The following is a 24,248-nucleotide window of genomic DNA, read 5'->3' as shown; positions in this document are numbered from 1 at the left end:
AGGTCAGAGTGGGGAATAGAGAAAGGGAGGGAATTGTACACCAGATGGAGAAATCAATATTTTTTGAAGTAATGATTTTTTTCCAATAAATTCTCACTTTCCAGTAGTTGGAAGAGTGCAGCTGGTGGTGTCTGCTAAAAGGAATTAGACTGGTGCTACAAAGGAGAGCATGACAGTGCTACTTATAAACCTCCCAGTGGGATAACATAAATGTTTTCCAGCTTTCTAAAGCAACATTAGGGAGACATATAACACTGTTTTGACGTTGAAGAAAGTATTATAGACAGAAACAGTGCATTCTGCCCACTGAGTCCAGTTACCACCCATCTGATCACGTCCACAATATCCTGAAGTGGGAAGGAGAACAGCCAGAGGTCATGGAAGGTATTGGTACCAACGACATAGGCAGGAAAAGGGAGGAGGTCCCAAAAGCAGACTACAGGGAGTTAGGAAGGAAGTTAAGAAGCAGGAACACAAAGGTAGTAATCACAGGATTCCTGCCTGTGCCATGTGACAGTGAGTATAGGAATAGAGTGAGGTGGAGGATAAATGCGTGGCTGAGGGTTTGGAGCAGAGGCAGGGATTCAGATTTCTGGATCATTGGGACCTCTTTTGGGCCAGGAGTGATCTGTACAAAAAGAATAAATTTGCACTTGAATCCCAGGGGGACCAAAATCCTGGTGGGGTGGGCATTGGGCTATGTCCTAGGGCTAGGGCTATTGGGGAGAGATTAAACTAGAATTGCTGGGGGGTGGGAACCCAACTGAAGAGATGGAGGAAGGAGTGGTTTGCTCACAAGTAGAGAAAGCTTGGAGACAGTGCAAGAGGGAGGACAGATAGGTGATAGAGAAGGGATGCGCTCAGACCGATGGTTTGAAATGTGTCTATTGTAATGCGAGGAGTATTATGAACAAAGTGGATGAGCTTAGAGCACGGATCAGTACTTGGAGCTATGATGTTGTGGACAATACAGAGACTTGGATGGCTCAGGGGCAGGAATGGATACTTCAAGTGCCAGGCTTTAAATGTTTCTGAAAGGACAGAGAGGGAGGCAAAAGAGGTGGGGGCGTGGCACTGTTGATCAGGGATAGTGTCACTGCTGCAGAACAGGAGGAAGTCATGGAGGGGTTGTCTACAGAGTCTCTGTGGGTGGAAGTTAGGAACAGGAAGGGGTCAATAACTTTACTAGGTATTTTTTATAGATCACCCAATAGTAACAGGGACATCAAGGAGAAGATAGGGAGAAAGATTCTGGTAAGGTGTAATAATAACAGGGTTGCCATGGTGGGAGATTTTAACTTCCCAAATATCAATTAGCATGTCCCTAGAGCGAGGGGTTTAGATGGGATGGAGTTTGTTAGGTGTGTTCAAATAGGTTTCTTGACACAATATGTAAATAAGCCTACAAGAGGCTGTACTTGATCTGGTATTGGGAAATTAACCTGGTCATGTGTCAGATCTCTTAATGGGAGAGCATTTTGGAGATAGTGATCACAATTCTATCTCCTTTACCATAGCATTGGAGAGGGATAGGAACAGACAAGTTAGGAAAGCGTTTAATTGGAGTAAGGGGAAATATGAGGCTATCAGGCAGGAACGTGGAAGCATAAATTGGGAACAGATGTTCTCAGGGAAATGTACAGAAGAAATGTAGCAAATGTTCAGGGGATATTTGCTTGGCGTTCTGCATAGGTGTGTTCCAATGAGACAGGGAAAGGATGCTAAGGTACAGGAACTGTAATGTACAAAGGCTGTTGTAAATCTAGTTAAGAAGAAAAGAAGAGCTTACGAAAGGTTCAAAAAACTAGGTAATGATAGAGAGCTAGAAGATTATAAGGCTGGCAGAAATGAGCTTAAGAAAGAAATTAGGAGAGCTAGAAGGGGCCATGAGAAGGCCTTAGTGGAAAGGATTAAGGAAAACCCCAAGGCATTCTCCAAGTAAGAGAAGAGCAAGAGGATAAAACATGAGAGAATAGGACCAATCAATTGTGACAGTGGAAAAGTGTGTATGGAACCAGAGGAGATAGCAGAGGTACTTAATGAATACTTTGCTTCAGTATTCACTACAGAAAAGAACCTTGGTGATCGTAGGGATGACTTACAGCAGACTGAAAAGCTTGAGGATGCAGATATTTAGAAAGAGGATGTGCTGGAGCTTTTAGAAAGCATCAAGTTGGTTAAGTCACCAGGACTGGATGAGATGTACCCCAGGGTACTGGGAGAGGTGAGGGAGGAGATAGCTGAGCCTCTGGTGATGATGTTTGCATCATCAGTGGGGATGGGAGAAGTTCCGGAGGATTGGAGGGTTGCAGATGGTATTCCTTTATTCAAGAAAGGGAGTAGAAATAGCCCAGGAAATTATAGACCAGTGAGTCTTACTTCAGTGGTTGGTAAGCTGATGGAGATATATGATATCGATAGGACACAAAACTGGGCTGAGAGGTGGCAGATAGAGTTCAACCCAGATAAGTGTGAGGTGGTTCATTTTGGTAGGTCAAATATGATAGCAGAATATAATATTAATGATAAGACTCTTGGCAGTGTGGAGAATCAGAGGGATCCTGGGGTCCAAGTCCATAGGACTCTCAAAGCTGCTGCGCAGGTTGACTCTGTGGTTAAGAAGGCATACGGTGCACTGGCCTTCATCAATCGTGGAATTGAATTTAGGAGCTGAGATGTAAAGTTGCAGCTATGTAGGACCCTGGTCAGACCCCACTTGGAGTACTGTGTTCAATTCTTGTCGCCTCACTACAGGAAGGATGTGGAAACCATATAAAGGGTGCAGAGGAGATTAACAAGGATGATGCCTGAACTGGGGAGCATGCCTTATGAGAATAGGTTGAGTGAACTCGGCCTTTTCTCCTTGGAGCGATGAAGGATGAGAGGTGACCTGATAGGTAATGAGAGGCATTGATTGTGTGGATAGTCAGAGGCTTTTACCCAGGGTTGTAATGGCTAGCATGAGAGGGCACAGTTTTAAGGTGCTTGGAAGTAGGTACAGAGGAGATGTCAGGGGTAAGCTTTTTTTACACAGAGGGTGGTGAGTGCGTGGAATGGGCTGCCGGCGATGGTGGTGGAGGCGGATACGATGGGGTCTTTTAAGAGACTCCTGGATAGGTACATGGAGCTCAGAAAAATAGAGGGCTATGGGTAACCCTAGGTAATTTCTAAGGTAAGGACATGTTTGGCACAGCATGGTGGGCTGAAGGGCCTGTATTGTACTGTAGGTTTTCTATGTTTCTACGTTCTATACTAATCCTGCCCACTGAGTCCAGTTACCACCCATTTATACTAATCCTGCATCAATCCCTTTTATTTATTTTACTCATGTCCTCATCGTCAGCAATGATAGAGCAAATCTGATGGGCCAATGTCCTCACCTATGTACTAGGGATTAATTGGCAACTTACAATCTGCCAACCTGCATCCTGATGGGATGTGGGAGGAAGCTTGTGCACACAGCCACAAGCTAGACACGGACAGCATCTGAGATCGGAATTGAACTCTGCTCTCCAGGGCCGTGGGGCAGCAGCTGCAACACCTGCACATGTGCACTGGGGATCTTCTGCCTTCTGGAAGTGTTACGAGATTTGTATGACTTCGCTTTTGCAATAGTGAGCAGTGAACAGCAGTGGTCCTGAGGCTGGGGAACCGACCCTAACCGTGACTCTGACTTCCACAGGCAAAGTATCCTAGGCCCCTTTGTCAGGCTGTACACCTCCGCACTGTCCACAAGCAGTACTTCCTGGTGGCCAGACATTCCCATTCCCATTCCCATTCCAACTTGTTAATCCACAGCCTCCTCGTGTGCCAAGATGAGGCCACCCTCAGGGTGGAGGAGCAATACCTTATATTCCATCTGGGTACCCTCCAACCTGATGGCATGAATATCGATTTCCCCTTCCAGTAAACTAATTCCCCCCCCCCCCCATCGCCCCAGTTTCCTCTTCTCCCCAATCTGACCTTTTACTTCTTCTCACTAGCCAATTAATTCCCCCTGGGTCCTTTCCTCCTTCCCTTTCTCCTATGGTCCACTCTCCTTTCCTATCAGTTTCCTTTTTCTCCAGCCCTTTACCTTTCCTACTCATTTGGCTTCACCTGTCACCTTCCAGCCAGCCTTTTCCCCTCCCCCCCCCCCAACCTTTTTATTCAGGCAGCCTCCCCTTCCTTCTTAGTCTTGAAGAAGGGTCTCGGCCCGAAACTTCAACTGTTTATTCGTTTCCATAGATGCTGCCTGACCTGTTGAGTTCCTCCTGCATTTTGTGTGTGTCGCTCTGGATTTCCAGCATCAGCAGACTTCCTCGTGTTTTTGAGATAACAGGGTGTTATTAATTGCACCGAGGACTGAAAGATCAAAGCTGGATTCTCTGTCTCCATTTTTCAAGTGCAGATCATGCATAAAGGCAATGTTAATCAAGATATGGGTCATCTTCCAGTAATATCAGGGAACTGACCCAGATACCTCTGTGCACAGAGTATTTTCGCGGAGTCATTTGTGCAGCTAATGGTATCTCAAGTCACATTTAAATCCTCTGAAGCTGGAGCTCTTTGGTGTAATTATTAAACATTCCCTCCACTTCATTTCCTTCATCCCGAATGCAGCCTTTTACATTCAGTGACTGTTGTGGGTAGTGCCCCTTTAAGATCTGATGCCCTTTCCAGTAATCAGTGTAAAAACAATGCTGTTGCTATAAGCACTTGTGTAAGCTCACATCGCCTTTCATACAAGCTGCTTTAAATTGACCTTTAAACAGATGGAAGTATTGTGATTGGTAAATTTTTTTAGCGAGGCCTAAGGAAATACATCAAGTATTTTGTGCACTAAACAGATTGAAATCTGTTAAAGACACGATTTGAATTTTGGCTTTATAAACAGCATAGTTTGGCAGAAAATAGAGTTAATAAAACTAGATTTTTCTGTTAGTAAATAACATTTGAACTGATTAGAAAGTCGAAAATCATACAGCAGATACATAATGGGTGTTGCCTCTCTGTTAATGACATTTTGGACGCTCTAGCATCCTGGAAGGGTTTTAGGGCAAGATAAAATCCTACTAAAATATCAAGAATCAAGTTTCCTGACATATAACAAGAGTCACAGAAGTGAATATAAGAACATAAGAAATAGGAGCAGGAGTAGGTCATCTGGCCCATCGAGCCTGCTCTGCCTTTCAATAAGATCATGACTGATCTGTCTGTAAATTCAGCTCCATCTACCTGCCTTTTCCCCATAGCCCTTAATTCCCTTACTATGTAAAAACCAATCTAACTGTTTCTTAAATATATTTAGTGAGGTAGCCTCAACTGTTTCCCTGCAGAGAATTCCACAGATTCACCACTCTCTGGGAAAAACAGTTTCTCCTCATCTCCGTCCTAAATCTTCTCCCCTGAATCTTGAGGCAATGTCCCCTAATTCTAGTCTCACCTACCAATGGAAACAACTTTCCTACCTCTATCTTATCTAAGCCTTTCAAAATTTTGTATGTTTCGATAAGATCCCCTCTCATTCTTCTGAACTTCAGAGAGTATAGTCCCAGGCAACTCAATCTCTCCTCATAGATTAACCCCTTCATCTCTGGAATCAACCTGGTGAACCTCCTCTGCACTGCCTCCAAAGCCAGTATATCCTTCCTCAAGTATGGAGACCAGAACTGCACACAGTTCTCCAAGTGCAGCCTCACCAGTACCCTGTATAGTTGCAGCATGACCTCCCTGCTCTTGAATTCAATCCCTCTAGCAATGAAGGCCAACATTCTGTTTGCCTTCTTAATAACCTGTTGTACCTGCAAGCTGACTTTTTGCGATTCATGCACAAGCACTCCCAGGTCCCTCCGCACAACAGCATGCTGCAGTTTTTCACCATTTAAATGATAATCTGCTCTTCCATTATTCCTTCCAAAGTGGATGATCTTGCATTTACCAACATTGTATTCCATCTGCCAGACCTTAGGCCACTCACTTAACCTATCTATATCCCTCTGCAGACTCTCCACATCCTCTATACAATTTGCTTTTCCACTCAGTTTGGTGTCATCAGCAAATTTTGCTACACTACACTCAGTCCCCTCTTCCAAATCATCAATGTAAATGGTAAACAGCTGCGGGCCCGGCCCAGCACCGACCCCTGCGACAGCCCACTCACTACTGACTGCCAACCGGAGAAACACCCATTTATACCGACTCTCTGCCTTTGATTGGTTAACCAATCCACTATCCAACATCCTCCAACTCCACAGATTCTTATCTTATTAATAAGTCTCTTGTGTGGCACCTTATCGAATGCCTTCTTGGAAATGCCGCCTGTTTCCCTCTATCCACTGCACTCATTACGTCCTCAAAGAACTCCAGTAAGTTTGTCAAACAAGACCTGCCCTTTCTGAATCCATGCTGCATCTGTCTAATGGAACCACTCCTTTCTAAATGTTTCACTATTTCTTCCTTAATGACAGCTTCAAGCATTTTCCCGACTACAGATGTTAAGCTAACTGGCCTATAGTTGCCCGCCTTTTGCCTACATCCTTTTTTAAAAAGTGGCGTGACACTTGCTGTCTTCCAATCTGCCGGGACCTGCCCAGAGTCTAGAGAGTTTTGATAAATGATTACTATAACTTCTGTCTACTATAACCTCCGCCAATTCCTTCAGCACCCTGGGATGCATCCCATCAGGACCAGGGGACTTATCTACCTTCAGGCCCTCTAGTTTTCTCATCACTATCTCTTTAGTGACAGTGACTTTATCGAGGTCCTCACCTCTCATTTTGTCCATAACATCCTTCTTTGGCATATTAGACGTGTCCTCAATTGTGGTGACAATCTAGTGCTGCTGGTCCAACCCTTAGTTTGGAATTGATCAAATGAATTTCTAGGCTGAAGAGTTTGAGGTGAGAAGACGTTTCTTCTCTCAAACGGAGAAGGAACAGTTGATTCTTTGGAATTCACCCTAGAATAGTGGGTGCTCTTTTTAGGAGCTAAATAACTTGCTCTTATTATTTCTTTTGTTCTTCCTGCTAAATGATTCTTCCAGCGTCCTTTCCACCTTTCAGTTATTATCACCATTAAGGGGGATACTCATTACCCAAAATATGTTCTAATGTGTCCATCAATCAAAGAATTCTCAAGGTAGTGTACATATATGATGTAATGTTAAAATTGTACAAGGCATTGGTAAGGCCAAATTTGGAATATTGTGTACAGTTCTGGTCACTGAATTATAGGAAAGATATCAATAAATTAGAGAGAGTGCAGAGACGATTTACTAGGATGTTACCTGGGTTTCAGCACTTAAGTTACAGAGAAAGGTTGAACAAGTTAGGTCTCTATTCATTGGAGCGTAGAAGGTTGAGGGGGGATTTGATCAAGGTATTTAAAATTTTGAGAGGGATAGATAGAGTTGACTTGAACAGGCTGTTTCCATTGAGAGTAGGGGAGATTCAAACGAGAGGACATGATTTGAGAGTTAGGGGGCAGAAGTTTAAGGGAAACACGAGGGGGTATTTCTTTACTCAAAGAGTGATAGCTGTGTGGAATGAGCTTCCTGTAGAAGTAGTAGAGGCCAGTTCAGTTGTGTCATTTAAAGTAAAATTGGACAGGTATATGGACAGGAAAGGAGTGGAGGGTTATGGGCTGAGTGCGGGTAGGTGGGACTAGGTGAGATTAAGAGTTCAGCACGGACTAGGAGGGTCGAGATGGCCTGTTTCTGTGCTCTGATTGTTATGTGGTTATATGGTTATATGCAAGGGTAAAATGTATTTCGGTTATCTCTGTGTGCAGACATTGTGCAATCTGTTAGACAGGTTAATCGTGTGCTATGACTTCATAATAGTGTAACATGAAAGTTTAATCTGTAGCAACAGTTTTCAGCTTTAACATACGGAAGAATTACATTCCAGGAAAACTGTCCGTCTCATGATTTTCTGTAGCAAAACCCCATGGATTCCCATGGAGTGGAGATGCACTTTTATGATTTCTCCCCTCTCATAACAAGTCATTTTATCAGAGACAACAAAGTGACTCACTGCCATTAGTTAGCAGCTAAGGCCAACAGTAAATTCAGGATGGATGAAGCTTGTGCTAAAGACACAATGCATTTTGTCAGTTTTTAATTTTAGTCACGAAAGACTGTGGGACAATAAGATACAGATGTCACTGCAACAATTGGGTTGGCAGCCATAGCCAAATCCCCCCTTTGCAACACCCTCAGTTTAATTAAGTAAGGATTACTGAAGGAATACAATGTGTGAGAATGTTACAGAGACAGCTGTTTATTCTGAGCTGTAGTAAAAGCTTTTTTATTTGCAACTTTTGTGGGCCAGAATTGGTAATGAGACTCTTGACAGAGCTTACTCTAATGTTGCCCAATGTGACTACAACACCCTGGGAAAGGTTTCATTGCCAACGTAATGGTCCTTCCGTAGCAGCAGTGTTTGGGTTATGGTTAGAGATAACGGGGGCTTTGGAATGTGAGCTGGGTCTTTTGTTCAGTGTGGGATGAAGAGAGAAGATGCTGGGGAGAACCGGTCGTAGGATACAACCCGGTAGGGAGATCATGATCCAATGAAACTGGACGTTGAGATCGACTGAGGATTGATGAATTGAGCTCCAACTGGTGCACATTTGACTGTTTAATTATAATGGGCCCTTTTGTTTTTTTCTTTCTTTACTAACCCTTTAGTTAAGATTCATAAATATAATTCCTTTAATCGTATGCTGTGTGCTACTTGTTGTTTCTTGGCACTGAATCCGTAACAGGGTTGTAAATTACACAGCATCCACACAAACTGGGGTTTGGGGTGGGAGAGCGTCTCAGTCTCACGGGTTTGGTGGGACTGGACTGTGTCTTCCCTAGACTTACGGAGCCAAGGAAACCAGTAGGGTTTCATGAGCTTGCTGGCTCTGAACTCGCAATTTGTACAGCACCTGCTGAAGGCAGCACGAGGCACTTAGTGCGCCTGTATTAAAAATTGGAAATAATTTCCAAGCCTTTCCTCAACAGATACAAGAGCTGGAATCCCATCTAAATGACTCCACACTGCAGAAGGAACTGGATACGCTGCAGAAGCAGCTGGAGATAATTGAGGAGGAGAGACGGGAAGCAGAACAACGATCAAAAGATATGGAACAGAGAAAGCATGAGCTGGAGAATGAAGGTAGAAACTGAAAATGAAAAAATAACACATCTATATCATATTTTTCAGAGATAAGGAACATCTCAAGGTGCTTTACCGCCAGCTGCATATTCTTAAAGAAGATAGTTATACTATAGAGGATATGACAGCTATGCTTTTTGTGACCAATGTACCTGATTAGCAAACTGCAAGTAACAGAGAAACCAAGTTCAATTGCAGCTTCGACTTTATTTCCACTGAATTTGTAGATATTTTAAATGACCTGGAGTGACATTAATGGATGATCCTTCGTCTTCTTTACATTAAATTCCTATCATATGTTATTGTAGATGTTATTTTAACTGGGCTAAAAACCAAAGAAGTTAAGTGTTCATCCAAAAATATTTATATTTTGTATTTTCAGTCCTTTATTGACAGGATTTGAATGATGAAATATTCCCTATTATTTTTTCTTGTGTCAACAGACTCAGAATCAGAATCAAGTTTGATATTAATGTTGTGAAGTTTGTTGCTTTCAAGTCAAGACAAATCACTTTTTATTGTCACTTCAACCATAATGCTGGTACAGCACACAGTAAGAACGAGACATTTTTCAGGACCATGGTGCTACATGAAACAATACAAAAACTACACTGAACTACATAAAAACAACACAGAAAAAAACTACACTAGACTATAGACCTACCCAGGACTGCATAAAGTGCACAAAACAGTGCAGGCATTACAATAAATAATAAACTAGACAATAGGCACAGTAGAGGGCAGTAAATTGGTGTCAGTCCAGGCTTCGGGTATTGAGGTGTCTGATAGTTTGGGGGAAGAAACTGTTACATAGTCTGGTCGTGAGAGCCCGAATGCTTTGGAGCCTTTTCCCAGACGGTAGGAGGGAGAAGAGTTTGTATGAGGGGTGCATGGGGTCCTTCATAATGCTGTTTGCTTTGTGGATGCAGCGTGTAGTGTAAATGTCCGTAATGGTGGGAAGAGAGACCCCGATGTTCTTCTCAGCTGACCTCACTATCCACTGCAGGGTCTTGCGATCCAAGATGGTGCAATTTCTGAACCAGGCAGTGATGCAGCTGCTCAGGATGCTCTCAGTACAACCCCTGTAGAATGTGATGAGGATGGGGGGTGGGAGACGGACTTTCCTCAGCCTTCGCAGAAAGTTGAAATGCTGCTGGGCTTTCTTTGCTATGGAGCTGGTGTTGAAGGACCGGGTAAGATTCTCCGCCAGGTGAAGACCAAGAAATTTGGTGCTCTTAACGATCTCTACCGAGGAGCCGTAGATGTTGGTTGCTCCATAGGAGTGGTTGCTCCATGCCCTCCTGAAGTCAACAACCATCTCTTTTGTTCACATTCAGAGACAGGTTGTTGGCTCTGCACCAGTCCGTTAGCCACTACACTCCTCTCTGTAAGCTGACTCATCATTCTTGCTGATGAGACCCACCACAGTCGTATCATCGGCGAACTTGATGATGTGGTTCGAGCTGTGTGTTGCAGCACAGTCGTGGGTCAGCAGAGTGAACAGCAGTGGACTGAGCACACAGCCCTGTGGAGCCCCCGTGCTCAGTGTGATGGTGTTGGAGATGCTGCTCCCGATCCGGACTGACTGAGGTCTCCCAGTCAGGAAGTCAAGGATCCAGTTGCAGAAGGAGGTGTTCAGGCCCAGTAGGCTCAGCTTTCCAATCAGTTTCTGAGGGGTGATTGTGTTGAATGCTGAACTGAAGTCGATGAACAGCTTTCGAACGTGTCTTTTTTATCCAGGTGGGCTAGGGCCAATAAGAAGTATGTAAAAAAAACTATATTAAATTAGTGCAAAAAGGGAGGAAAAAGTAGTGAGGTGGTGTTCATGGGTTCAATGTTCATTCAGAAATCTGATGGTGGTGGGAAGAAACTGTTCCCGAAACATCGAGTGTGTATCTTCAGGCTGCTGTACCTCCTGCTTGATGAGAAGAGGCATATCCTGGTGATGGGGGTCCTTAATGATGGATGCTCCTTTTTGAGGCATCGCCTTTTGTAGATGTCCTCGATGCTGGGGAGGCTAGTGCCCATGATGGAGCTGGCTGAGATCCATCAGCCACCATCTGAAATTCTGCCAACAATAGTTGTGTCATTGGCAAATTTATAGTTGGCTTTTGAGCTGTGCCTAGCCACGCAGACATGGGTGTAGAGCAAATGTTCCCAACCTGGGGTCCACTGATCTCTTGTTTAATAGTATTGGTCCATGACATAAAAAACATTGGGAACCCCCGTTGTAGAGTGAGTAGAGTGGTGGGCGAAGCACGTATCCCTGTCAGCGAGGAGGAGATGTTATCTCTGATCTGTACTGAGTGTGGTCTCCTGGTGGCAAAGTCAAGGATCAAGTTGCAGACGGAGGGACAGAGGTCCAGCTTTTGAAGCTTCTCGATTAGAACTGAGGATGTGATTGTGTGGATTGCTGAGCTGTAATGAATGAACAGCAGCCTGACGTAGGTGTTACAGCAAACTCTAGTGACCTTGGGACCTCTACAGATGTGAGACATAGGACCCCCTGATAACATTGTTCCACCTGGCATTTCCCGGTCAAGAATAACAGTAAAGCTCCCACTCTGCCTGCTCATAAAGCACTTTCTGCCAGAAATTGAACCCATTTATGATTACTTTTTAATATAATTTGCACAAAAAACGCTATTTTGTGCATGTAGGAACACACTTTCCGGATTAGGAACCATCTTTAAGTTGCCCCAGGATATTTTTCCCCCGGGTAGAGCAGCTATTTCTCCCTGTGTCGGACCCACTCCTCGTCTGTCCCACAAGCCGGACCAGGATCTGAAACCTGCAGCGTTTGCTAACAGGCCTGATTGTAGGCTGCGTCAGGCCGGTATGGCCATCTGAAAGAAAGTTGCATGTGCAGACGGGTTAAATTTGCAGTGTTGGCAATTCTAAAATTAAAAGACCTGCTGATGCTGGAAATTGGAAACAAAAAAAAACCTGAAAATGCCAGAAACACTCAAGAGATCAAGCAGCATTTTCAATGAAAGAAATACAGTTAACATTTCAGGTCAAAGACCTGTGGACAAAGCTAGTGAAGGAATACAACAGTAGTATTAAGTTTCAGAGAGGGGGAGTAGTACACAGAACTTATCTCCAAGGCCATGCTTGTGGCACTGATAATTTGTTAATGAAGGTAACTAAACATTTGCAAGAGAATGTAATAGCTGTGAAGTGTGGAGTTTCAGGAAATGCCCATTAGAGACGTCGTGCTAGTGAAGCAAGTAAAACAGCGTCAATGTTGCAGATGGACGTCCTACAGCAGAGCTGGCAATTCTGATACAAACTATAGTCTTGGGTGTGATGGCATACCGCTGATTCAGAAGGCATGGTTAGATGAGACAGTATAGTAGCAAATCACTGTTGGTAAGAAATTTAACTTATTTGTCCTTGTCTGCATTACTTTGTTGCATTGTTCCTGATTTTAAAGGGATACTAAACCATTTCAATAGGTACGTTTAAGGTCAGAGAAATGTATACAATATACAACCTGAAATTCTTCTTCACAAACATTCATGAAAAGAGTCCCCCGAAGAATGAATGATAGTTAAATGTTAGAACCCCAAAGCCCCCCAGCTCCCCCCTCCCACACATATGCAGCAGCAAAACAACGAACCCCCCCCCCCCCCCGACTGAGCACTCAAGCTTGCAGCAAAGCATCAATAAAGACACAGACTTTCAATACCCGAAAGACTACTCGTTCACCCGGTAATTCGACATTCCACAGGCTCACTCTCTCCAATAAAGGAAAAAGTGTCAGGGTCCGATCCGGAACCGTGTTCCGGGGTTTTGATCCGGTCCAGAGGCTCCGGATTCCGGGTCCTGCAGTTGTCCCTCCCGTCACCCGTGATCTAGTTAGGACCCTCCTGGTTCAAGGAGGCACACCTGTAGCTCATTGAGCTGCAGGTGTTTATAAGGGGCCTTGGGACTGGGACCAGATGGGTGGTCGTTTTGTTTCCGCCGGCTCCAAACGCGTCTCTGCATTCTGTTATCCCGCCCGGGCTCAGACCTATTCTTCATCATGCTTCTCTGCCCGTACCAGTACTGCCAGGTTGGTCCACTCCCCCACCTTCTTCTCATGTGCTGGTCCTGCTTCTCTGCTCGGTTTTGTTTTTTGTGTGGTTGTGCTGTCTGCTGGTCGTTTCCGATTTTCCCGTTGTCATGGCTGTTGTATTTGTCGACCCAGACCTATGCCCGTTCCTATCCCTCACCCCTGTCTCTTCCGCCTGAACCCCAGGGACCTGCCTGCCCGCCCGAACCCCGGGGACCTGTCTACCTGCTTGCCTGAACCCGGGAACCTGTCTATCTGTCTGCCTGAACCTCGACGACCTGTCTGCCTGAACCCGGACTTCGGGAGCTGCTCTGCTCTGCCTGCCAGAACTCTATCTGCCTGAACCCCAGCTACCTTTAGGTGCCATGGCATCCCCATCCTGTCCTCCCCCTAGTACTTCAGTGCCTGTGTCCTGCGTTTGGGTCCATCTGGCCCCCCTTGACAAAAAGAGGTGTCCCTGTTTTAGAACTCACTTCAGGCTGCTGAAATGTTTTTGAAAGATCTTCAAAGTGTGCAACAGCTGACAGGGAAAGCTTGCTGCAGCGTTCAGCTTCTTCTCTACTAACTGAGCAGGTAATGAGTAGTCACACTACTGGCCACAATCCGTCATTCGGGCAGTGGTGGTGACATAGGAGCAGGAAGCAGAGGTGAGCCCTTCTCTGAAAAACCTTCTCACTTGGAAGTCCCTGAAGAACAATAGGTTCACAGCCTCGGGCTTTCCAAATGATTTATAACTTGCAACCACTCCAGGCAGCTCGAGGTTTCCCTACGCCCATCTTCCCTTGTCACAGGGTCATTCTCAGCGGTCACTATAGGTCTGTGCCTTGCTCACACTTTGGTGTACACTGCTGCTTTGTAGACACCACCCAGGTCATTTCAGTGAGGAAGGGGGTGTCATCTGAGGCAGTGGAATTTGTCGGTGTGTCCCCTGAGTGTAGCATGGATAATCTTGTACACATAAAGCTCCTCTTAACGACCAGGGCAATTTACTCAACAGGAGATATTTCCATCACTTCAGATCGTTATAAAAATTAATTTGGTAAGCTGGTTTGTCATTGTCTCATGTACTGGGGTACAGTGACAAAAAATTGTTTTTGCGTACCATCCGTACAGATCATTTCACCACACCAGTGCATTGAGGTAGTACAAGGGAAAGCATAACGGTGCAGAATAAAGAGTCACAGTTCCAGACAATGTACAGTGCAGGCAGACAGTACAGTGCAAGGCCAGGATGAGGTAGATTATCAGGTCAAAAACCCATATCATCGTACTAGAGAGCCATTCAATAGTCTCTCACCAGCAAGATTAAAGCTGTACTCGAGCCTGGAGTTTCATGCTTTCAGGCTTTTGTAACTTCTTTTTTTTTCTCGTTTTCAATCTTTTTACTGAATTTCATATATAAAAAAAACATAATATAATAATGAATAGGTTATAAATGCATAAGACTTGAAATTGAATTAATAGTAGGATAACAATATCCTATTAAAATATCAACAGAAAAACATAGTACATTATCAATCAAGTCTATAATAATTATATGAAAAAAATAAAAATAATCATCAAAAGAAAAAGAAAAAATTATAAAAATACAGTCAAAAATATATTAGGAAAAAAAATATATACTAAACTAAACTAACATGGGCAATAATAACAGTTTATTTGTATATGATAGTGCCAAAAACTCCGGAACTCCATACCTGAACAAGAATAAATAGAGAGAAGGTCTGGAAGAGGCCAAATTAATTCATATGAAAATGTCGAATGAACGGTCCCCAAGTTTCTTCAAATTTAATTGATGAGTCAAAAATAGTGCTTCTAATTTTTTCCAAGCTCAGAAAAGAAATAGTTTGAGAGAACCACTGAAACGTGGTAGGAAGATTTACTTCTTTCCAATTTTGTAATATAGACCTTCTGGCCATTAATGTTACAAAAGCAATCATTCGTCTAATTGAAGGGGAAATGGATTATCATCCTCATTTGGTATACCAAAAATTGCAGTAATAAAATGAGGTTGTAAATCAATATTCCAAATTGAGGAAATGGTAGCAAATATGTCCTTCCAATAGTTATATAAAGTGGAACATGACCAAAACATGTGGGTCAATGAAGCCACATCTGAATGACATCTGTCACATTGAGGATTAACATGAGAATAGAATTGAGCAAGCCAGGCTTTTGTAACTTCTGGCCATTGAGAGGGGAAATAAAAGAGAACGCCCAGTATGGGTGGGGTCATGGATGATGTTGGCTGCTTTACGGAGGCAGTGAGAAATGTAGGCAGAGTCCACGAAGGAGACCTTGGTTTCCATTACGTTCAGAGCTGTATCCACAGCCCTACAGTTCTTCATGGACTGGGGCTGAGCAGTTACCACACCAAGCTGTGACTGTATCCATGCACGAAGCTTTCTATGATGCATTGATAAAGATGGTGAGAATCATTGGATTTCTTTAGCCTCCTGAGGAAGTTGAATTGTTGCTACACTTCTTGACCTTGACATCTATGTGTTTGGACCAGGACAGGCTATTGGTGATGCTCACTCCAAGGAGTTTGAAGCTCTCAACCCTCTTGACCTCAGCACCATTGATAACAGGTTCCTGTCGGTGAATCCCGTTGTTTCCCCATGATGTCTTAATCCTTAGGGAGAGCAAACTGCTCTATATTTTCACAGCCATCCCTGACATGACAGGTGACCGGAAACTCAGGACGTGCTGCAACTTGTTACTGCTCCTTGCAATTTAACCCTTGGAGACCAGGTCTTGTTTTTGGTATATCCCACTCTGCACCAACTCCAAGAGTTGGTCCCAGTAATTGAGGTGTGCTCTAAACAAGGTTTTCTAAGAGTGTTGCATGTTTTTTTTTACACTCCTGAACTTTGGATATATTCTGTTAGCCTTTTGATTAGCCTTCTGTATCTTCCCACGGCACATTATTGATGAGCATCCTGCTTGTCCTTCAAACCCACATCTGTGTGGTATTACACAACACTGTTCTTTCGTTGAAACCTTTAGCCATCACTTTGTCACCTGGACTTGACTGTTACAATGTTCCCCTGGCCAGCCTCCTGTCCCCCTTCCTTCATACACCTAACTCATGTCAAACTCTGCCAAACGCTTGGGCTGACTGACGGGTAACAATCCTAACGGGAAACTCTTCCCAACTGAGCCTCTGAATGCTTCAGACTTCCTCGTGTTTGCGAATAAATGTGGAAGTTCAGGATGTATTGAAGTTCAAACCCTGTGTCTGGACTTATCACTGAGCCCAGCCACAATGCAGCCACTCACTGGATACAGTTCACAGGGATGCTCTGGCCATTTGTTCAAATAAGATTAACGACCAATGAAAAAAGTTAATGTAGAGAAGTGCTTTGCTTGTACTTTTAATAATTTATTATTTTTATTAGTTTTACTATTTAATTAAATCTGTTTGAATAAGTCTTAAATGTCTAAAAGTCATTTCAAAATATTATCTACCATTTTGAGCTATCAATGTTTTTTCAGGATTTTCCAGAGGCCAATCCAAAACAATGCGGTCCTTAGTGACTCCAGGTCCTGGACACATTGACTTTAAAATTCTTGTCTATGTGTTCAACTTCCTCTGCAACCTCATTCAGCTTTAATCCTCCTCCAACTCCCCCTCACCTAACTCTCACTAGGCCTCTGCATATCAGTTCTAGTTTCTCGTTCACCACAACAGTAGACAGGGCTACACCTTCTGCTTCTAAGATTCTAAGCTCTGGAAATCTTGCCCCTAACTGTCTCTACGTTTCCACCTTTTCAAGTTTCCTGAAGATGCTTCTTAAAACGGTCCTCAGTATCCAGCCCATTTAGAGACCTATCTTAACACTTTGTTCTGTGTCTTAGTGTTACGTTCTGCTCAGTGGTGCTACTGGATGTTTAAGGTGTCCTTGTATTAAAAGTTGCTGTTGTTGTTGGGACAGTAGTAGAAACGGGTTTTCTGTAATAAGTAATAACAGCCACCACAAGAACTGCTCCGAGGACTAAGACGCGCAATGATCTCTTACTGCAGTGAAAGAATTGAAGGAGAAGTTGAAGATCCAAATGACTGAATCAGCTCCAGCCACCGTTTCTCCCCCACCTCCCCCACCTCCACCTCCTCCTCCTCCTCCTCCTCCCCCTCCTCCCCCTCCTCCACCCCCTCCACTTCCAGCCACACGTTGCAACCCAATAAGGTACGTGCCTAGAATCTTTTGGAGCTTAGGGTGTGGAAGTAGGTCGAAGGAGCAGGAGGATGGGTCACATCGTCAAGAGTTGGAGTAGGGAATGCACTGGAAAGCAAGAGGTGAAGAGAAACGGGGGGTGGATTCGCTTGGGGGGCAATGCACAGTGGAAAGGCAATGAAGGCATCTGAATGGCTAGTCTCAACAAGGTGACAATTAAATTCAGTGACTTCTCACACTTCCTGTTAGAAGCCAGGGTGAAGAAGTTAATGGATAGGCAAGTGAGGAGACGAAGGGGGAGATTTTGGGACTACCCTTCACCACCACGATTGTCTTAAGATATTGGAAAAGGGAGGAAAAACAGACATGGTTGAGCTTGATGTGGAACAACCAGCTTTAATGGGCAATTGACTGAGCTACTTGTATGCCAGGCAGATTGTTTTGGTTATCTTGAATCCGTAACAAAAAAGGGTACCCTGTCAGAGGAATTGTAAGAATAAAAGACAGTGAAGAACTAAGCTATCAGAGGAAATAATTGAACAATCCATTAACATAGAAACATAGAAAACCTACAGCACAATACAGGCCCTTTGGCCCACAAAGCCGTGCTGAGCATGTCCTTACCTGCGAAATTACCCAGGGTTACCCATAGCCCTCTATTTTTCAAACCTCCATGTACCTATCCAGGAGTCTCTTAAAAGACCTTATCGTATCCACCTCCATCACCATCGCTGGCAGCCCATTCCATGTATTCACCACTCTCACTTACCCCTGACATCTCCTCTGTACCTACGTCCAAGCACCTTAAAACTGTGTCCTCTTGTAACAACCTTTTCAGCCCTGGGGAAAAGCCTCTGTCTATCCACATGATCAATGCCTCTTGTCATCTTATACACCTCTATCAGGTCACCTCTCATCCTCCATCGCTCCAAGGAGAAAAGGCCGAGTTCACTCAACCTATTCTCATAAGGCATGCTCCCCAAACCAGGCAACAATCTTGTAAATCTCCTCTGCACCCTTTCTATGGCTTCCACATCCTTCCTGTAGTGAGGCGACAGAACTGAGCACAGTGGGGTCTGACCAGGGTCCTATATAGCTGCAACATTACCTCTTGGCTCTTAAACTCAATCCCACGATTGATGAAGGCCAATTAACCATAGAGATATTTCAGCAAATATAGGATGAAAGACCAACCATTCTGAATGTACCATTGGAGAGTTTACTTTCAAGCTCCTGTCTCTTTCAGTTCCCTCATTGCTATTGTGAGGCGATCGTCTAAGAACTCCAAGACCCAGCCGAAACCTGAACCAGCCAGCAGTAAGTGATCACGCTCACATTGTGCATCGAGAGGTATGGGTCTCAATGTCCCGCAATGCCAAAAGCACCATCAGTTAAAACCAAATCTTCAGTTCCCTCCTAAATCAGGATTTTCCACACAATTGTGTAGTGAGCAGGTTTCCATCTGTCAGCCCATATACTGCACCCCTTGACCAATGTTATTTCCCGACAGATTTTGGGCAAGGTGTAAAAGAAACAGCCAATCCAATTCCATCAGATTTCTGCCAGCCAGACAGGAGCATGTTAAGCCCTGTCAAATGAAATGTATTGTGATACATTGTGGTATAGGCCCTCCCAGCCCTTTGAGCCACGCTGCCCAACAACTCCCAGTTTAACTCTTGCCTAATTATGAGACAATTTACAATGACCAATTAACCTACCAACTGGTACATCTTTGGACTGTGGGAGGAAACCAGAGCACCCTGAGGAAACCCACGTAGTAACGAGAACATGCAAACTCCTTACAGACAGCGGCAGGAACTGAACCTAGATAGCTGATACTATAAAGCATAGGAAGATAGGAAATAGGAGCAGGAGTAGGCCATCCAGCTCATCAAACCTGCTCCACCATTCAGTAAGATCTGGCCATGGACTCACCTCTACCTACCTGCCTTTTTCCCATAACCTTTAATTCCCCTACTATACAAAAAAAGCATTGTGCTAACCCCTATGCTATTGTACATTGGCTGTCGGTTAATTTTTAGCTACCCTGCTCCACAAATTGTTTTTCTAATGCAAGAAACTTTGTAAAGACAGGAAAAATGCCCCATGCAAATTTTGCAGTTCAACATCATTCCCTCTGACTATAATATTCATTAAGTACATTTAACCTCCTTGGTTATAAATGTGCACAGAGGTGTCTGGGGATGGGGACTGGTGCAGGGTTCATATGGAGTGGATTCCACTTAATTGGGACACATAGGGACCAATATATTTTGGCCCAGTTAAATGGAGACCCCAGTTATCTGACGTATCATGGAAATGGTTGAAAAAGTATAAAAAAGGCAAAGTGAGTGACAAATTATGCATTTAAATAAAATACAGAACGAATTAGAACACCACCAATAGTACTGTTAAACTGCATAGTACTTGGTCATAGTTATCGACAGAGGAATTCATCCAGTGTAAGCAGTGAACAAAATCAGTGCAGATAATGGACTGCCTTCGTACCGTGCTTTAGGAAATTGCATCCTCCAAATCTTCACTTCCGTTGTAACATTCAACATGATTGTCGATGCCTTCAGAGTTCCCAACTTGTTGAGGTAGTGAGGCTGTTTCATTTCCACTCCCTGCTGTTTCTGTCACCCCAAGCCTGAAAGCTTGAAACTGCAGAACAGTTCCAAATTGTCTGACTGTTTATTTCTCACCAACTATCATTGACACAAATCACTGCTTTTTGAACAGAAACACATGCAACTGATGTGATTTAGAAACTGATCACTCGAAGTACGGTGTACTGTCTAACGGCCATGCAAGTGCACGTGACTGATGCAAATTAAAAACTGTTTGGCTACCATCCCCTGCCCCAATTAAGTGGCATATCGTCCCAAATAAATGAAGGAATCCCAACTATTTTCTCAATTTAGTTTTGTTCTTTTTTTTGAAATATATTTTTATTGAAGGAATGACACAGTACAGAATACATAATGGATTACATTTTCCTCCATTTTGCTTTTATACCTTACCCCTAAACAAACCTCCCCACACCCTCTCTCGCTGAACGTACCATGGCAGCTAATGTATTTACAATACAACACTTCACAAATACAAGTACGGACATTTCACAGCCATACCCCCACACTACTTCAAGATGAAGGCCCACGCACATCCACAACATGTCAGATGATCCAGAATACACTCACATTGCAATTCATCAGCCACCCTGTGAGGTAAACCATCTGCGTGTTAAAAGGGAGCAAATTCCCAAGTACAATCAGATGCCCTGAACTAGTGGGTAATTCCTTAAGACTGCCAAAATATGACAAGAAAGGTCCCCATTTCGAATAGCACTTTTTCACAGACCCCCTCAGAGTGAGTTTAACCTTTTCTAATTTCAGAAAAAACATTCCGTCCTCTAACCAAGCAGCAGCAGATGGGGGGAGTGGCAGATTTCCAGACCAGCGAGATTCTCCTACGGGTCAAAAGCGATGTAATTGCAACGATATCCGACTGGTTTGCATTTAAACCCAAAGCATCATCCACCACACCAAATAGAGCTGTAAGCGGGCAAGGTCTCAGTGTCACCCCCAAAACCTCACTGATAATTTTAAAAACCAGTGCCCAATTGCCATCAAGCTGAGGGCAAGACCAAACTGCATGCACTAAACCAGCTGGAGAGAAGGACCACCTGTCACAGCCAGCGTCTGTCCCGGGATATATGTCAGCAAGCCTGGCTTTACTTAAATGTGCCCTGTGTAAAACTTTAAATTGTATGGGCCCCAGTCTAGCACATGATGACGAAGAATGAACCCTATTCAGTGCTTTTGCCCAATATTCCTCAGCCAGATCCATACCAAGGTCACCTAGTCTCAGTTTTGTTTAGATCTTCAACTCCCAAAGACATCAGCTGAGAGTATAGTACAGAGATCAGCTCTTTTTTATTAAAGCTAAGAGTGAGTTTTTCCCACAACATAGCAGGTGGTAGATCAGCAAAAGAGAGAAAGTTTTAGCTTTGTTCTTAGTGAGTTATTGCAAGTAAATGGCTCCCCCAATTAACCGATTGACTGGAATCCACTGCATGTGAAGCAGTTTTAGACCTTCTCAAACATTTATCTGATGTAGAAAGGTCCTAGGTACCTCACTGTTGCCGATTCTCTAGGCAAATGTAACAAGCAAATCCAGCTTTGGGTCAGGTTTGGCTGTGAGTACGATTATCCGGCTTTTTCTGATAGTTTCTCCTTCTGTTGACTTTTTGCTTAGACCAGACAGGAATTGATGATGTAAAAGTGAAAGCAGTGAATGAAATGATGGAACGGATAAAGCACGGTGTCATGCTACGACCTGTGACGCATGTTTCAAAGGTAAGACCCACCAAAAGTTTAATTTGTATTATATCCAAAGAGAAACTTGCAAATGGCATAACTCAGAGGAGAGGGTACCATTCTTCAAATGTGGTGACAGTTTTTCCGTGTAGTCTCATTCCCACTGATAATTAAATCGCAATTAGCTAAATTAGTTTAACTTTGGATCAAAAGAGAGGAGACATTCACAACTACTGTGGGTTAGAAATGGCTCCGGGTTTCATGCCCCCTAGAGGTAAGAACAGTTTTAAAATGCCATGTAATTTCATGTTTGTACCTATGAAAAAAACAACAAAGATGACCAAAGTAATATTGCCAATCCAGCTCATTGAAATATCCAGATTCCCCCAGTGAGGTATGAAAAGTAATAGGAGCTAGAGTTAAACAGGATGATGCATTCAGTGTTGGGGATCAATGCATTCAGGGAAGAAACAAATGTAATTTTTTAAAAAACAGAAGTTCTTTAGAAAGGGGCTCTGACAAAAGCCAAACACTAAACCACAGACCTCCTCAACGTCTGTTCACTAACACCAATAGCGTGATTACCAATTGCATTTGAAAAAGTGTGCAGTTTAAAAAAACACAGGAAAACAACACATAAAGAATGAATAAAATACACATATTTAACTCCACATATTTAAGTTTCTTCTGCTTTTCTGTACTTATGATGAAAAAAAAATGACTGAATAGATATATTTAATAATTGGAAATCCAGTCTACCCCCAATTTCATATGTATCCACTCCACCCTCTACCTGTGTCATCTGACCAGCTTAGGCAAATAACTTGGTCCGCTGGGACTTAGGGCAGCAATGATGGTCCTCCATCGTCATAGCTGTCTCTGTAACAATTTTGTTTTTTGACCAGTCGGGTTGTTAGCCCTGAGCTGAACCCCCGAATCTGGATGACCGGTGGACCACTCTTCGTCTGGCCTCTACCCTTTGACCTGTTTGGCATGGGTGACCCAAAGCACAAGGCCCTGCCTCCAGCCAACATAGCTCTCTGGGTCAATGAGTCACCCTATGACAAGGCTGTGGAGGAGTACTCGGAGGAGGAAGGAGCCTGCAGTGCATTTACTGAATTGTAATTCCAGTACTCATGTTACTTATTGTCAAATCTTCTTGTTTAAATTTTTATCAAGTGGATGGAATAGTTTGCGTGGTTTATTCAGTCTGCATTCTGTTATGAGTTAAAAAGTCCTCAACATTGGAAGAACCTTTCTACCCTTTCCCTTCTAACTAGCAGTTCTGCAAATAGTGCAGCATTTTTTCATCACTTTTAGATAAATATGTGAGCCCAAGGTTTTGTTACAGTTAATGTCAGAGTGACAACAGGTTCATCAAACACTTCCACAAAAGTGAAGAGTTAAAACCAGGTCAAACAGAGTCTGCAGAGAGAGGTTGCCCTGCATTCTGTTGAAATAAAATTCGTACATTGTCCAGAAGGGGCACATGACTCTGGGGGTGGAGTCAGTAGAATGATGATCGTACAGATACCAAGAATTAGTCTACTGCATCTCACTATGTTAAGAGATAAGATGGACGACATTGAATAATGCTGTCAAAGCTGTGCTGAAATCACACTACATGATTAACCCTAGGCATCACTGACTTTGGATAGAGGTATACACAGCTTGAGCTTCTCACCTGTACTGTTCCCAGGCAGAATGCAGATCCACAAGTCCTGATTTCCTAAGAGACTAGCATCAATTAAAGCAGGTTGTTGCCGATGGAACTAGTGTCTTTTCTTCATAAAGCTGATGTAATTTTGATTGCAAGAAGTCAGTCACAGCTTTGTGAAAGCCATGGCTAACTGTAGCAGAGGTGACAGGCTAATTCTGTTGGTGGCTCTGGAGAGGGAGTGTTGAAGAGCTGGACAGAAGGTAAAAGTCCTCTTCCCCCAGGGGGACAGGCAGATAGTCAAGTGACAGCATTCAAACGATCCTTTGCTGCAAGTGAAGCACTTTTGCAAAAGTTTGATGACTTTATATGTGTATTAAGGTCAGTAAGGACATCATCAAACACATAGCAACTGCACCAGTCAAAGCAACGAACTCTTCCGATCAGTACCTTACCAAATATTCTTACCTCCTGCTAGAGAGAGAGATCATCAAATTAAGTATGTAGGTGGATATCTGAATCTCTCGCTTATTCCTTGCAACTATATTTATCACTTAACATAGTCCTTTGGGAATAGGCAGTGGAATCCCTCAGAACAGATAATATCCTAGTGACATCCAACTGTAGGCACTGAGGTAAGAGCACTGATTTTGTTTCTACCATCGGGAATTCTGTTCAGCTGCTAGATGAGATGGGTTGGGCCAAATGGAGATTGGATTAGGCCAATCTTTTAAAACATGCTTTGATCGCTAGGCAGTTTGGTTTATTTTAGACATTGGGAGATTTTTCACAGTGTATCTTTCCCCTTCTTTCTTGTTGGCTGAATGTTGGCTTCCACTCTGAAGGGGAACATCAGCTGCAAGGCACATCAACTATCCTCAGCTAGAATAT

The 24,248-nt window shown here is 43.5% G+C and overlaps 1 protein-coding gene across 1 annotated transcript in view; it reads left to right on the top strand.

Annotated features, from left to right (window-relative positions):
* Positions 1-24,248, top strand: part of shtn3 (shootin 3) — a 172,379-nt gene that overhangs the window by 129,681 nt on the left and 18,450 nt on the right. Inside the window, exons 9-12 of the mRNA XM_059990769.1 lie at positions 8,993-9,146; positions 17,231-17,393; positions 18,628-18,698; positions 21,639-21,739. Of these exons, the coding sequence (XP_059846752.1) occupies positions 8,993-9,146; positions 17,231-17,393; positions 18,628-18,698; positions 21,639-21,739 (489 nt within the window). The remainder of the gene's footprint in view (positions 1-8,992; positions 9,147-17,230; positions 17,394-18,627; positions 18,699-21,638; positions 21,740-24,248) is intronic.

Source organism: Hypanus sabinus, chromosome 15 (genome assembly GCF_030144855.1).
Source record: "Hypanus sabinus isolate sHypSab1 chromosome 15, sHypSab1.hap1, whole genome shotgun sequence".
NCBI classification, from domain to species: domain Eukaryota; kingdom Metazoa; phylum Chordata; class Chondrichthyes; order Myliobatiformes; family Dasyatidae; genus Hypanus; species Hypanus sabinus.
This window is presented reverse-complemented; position numbering and strand designations above follow the sequence as displayed.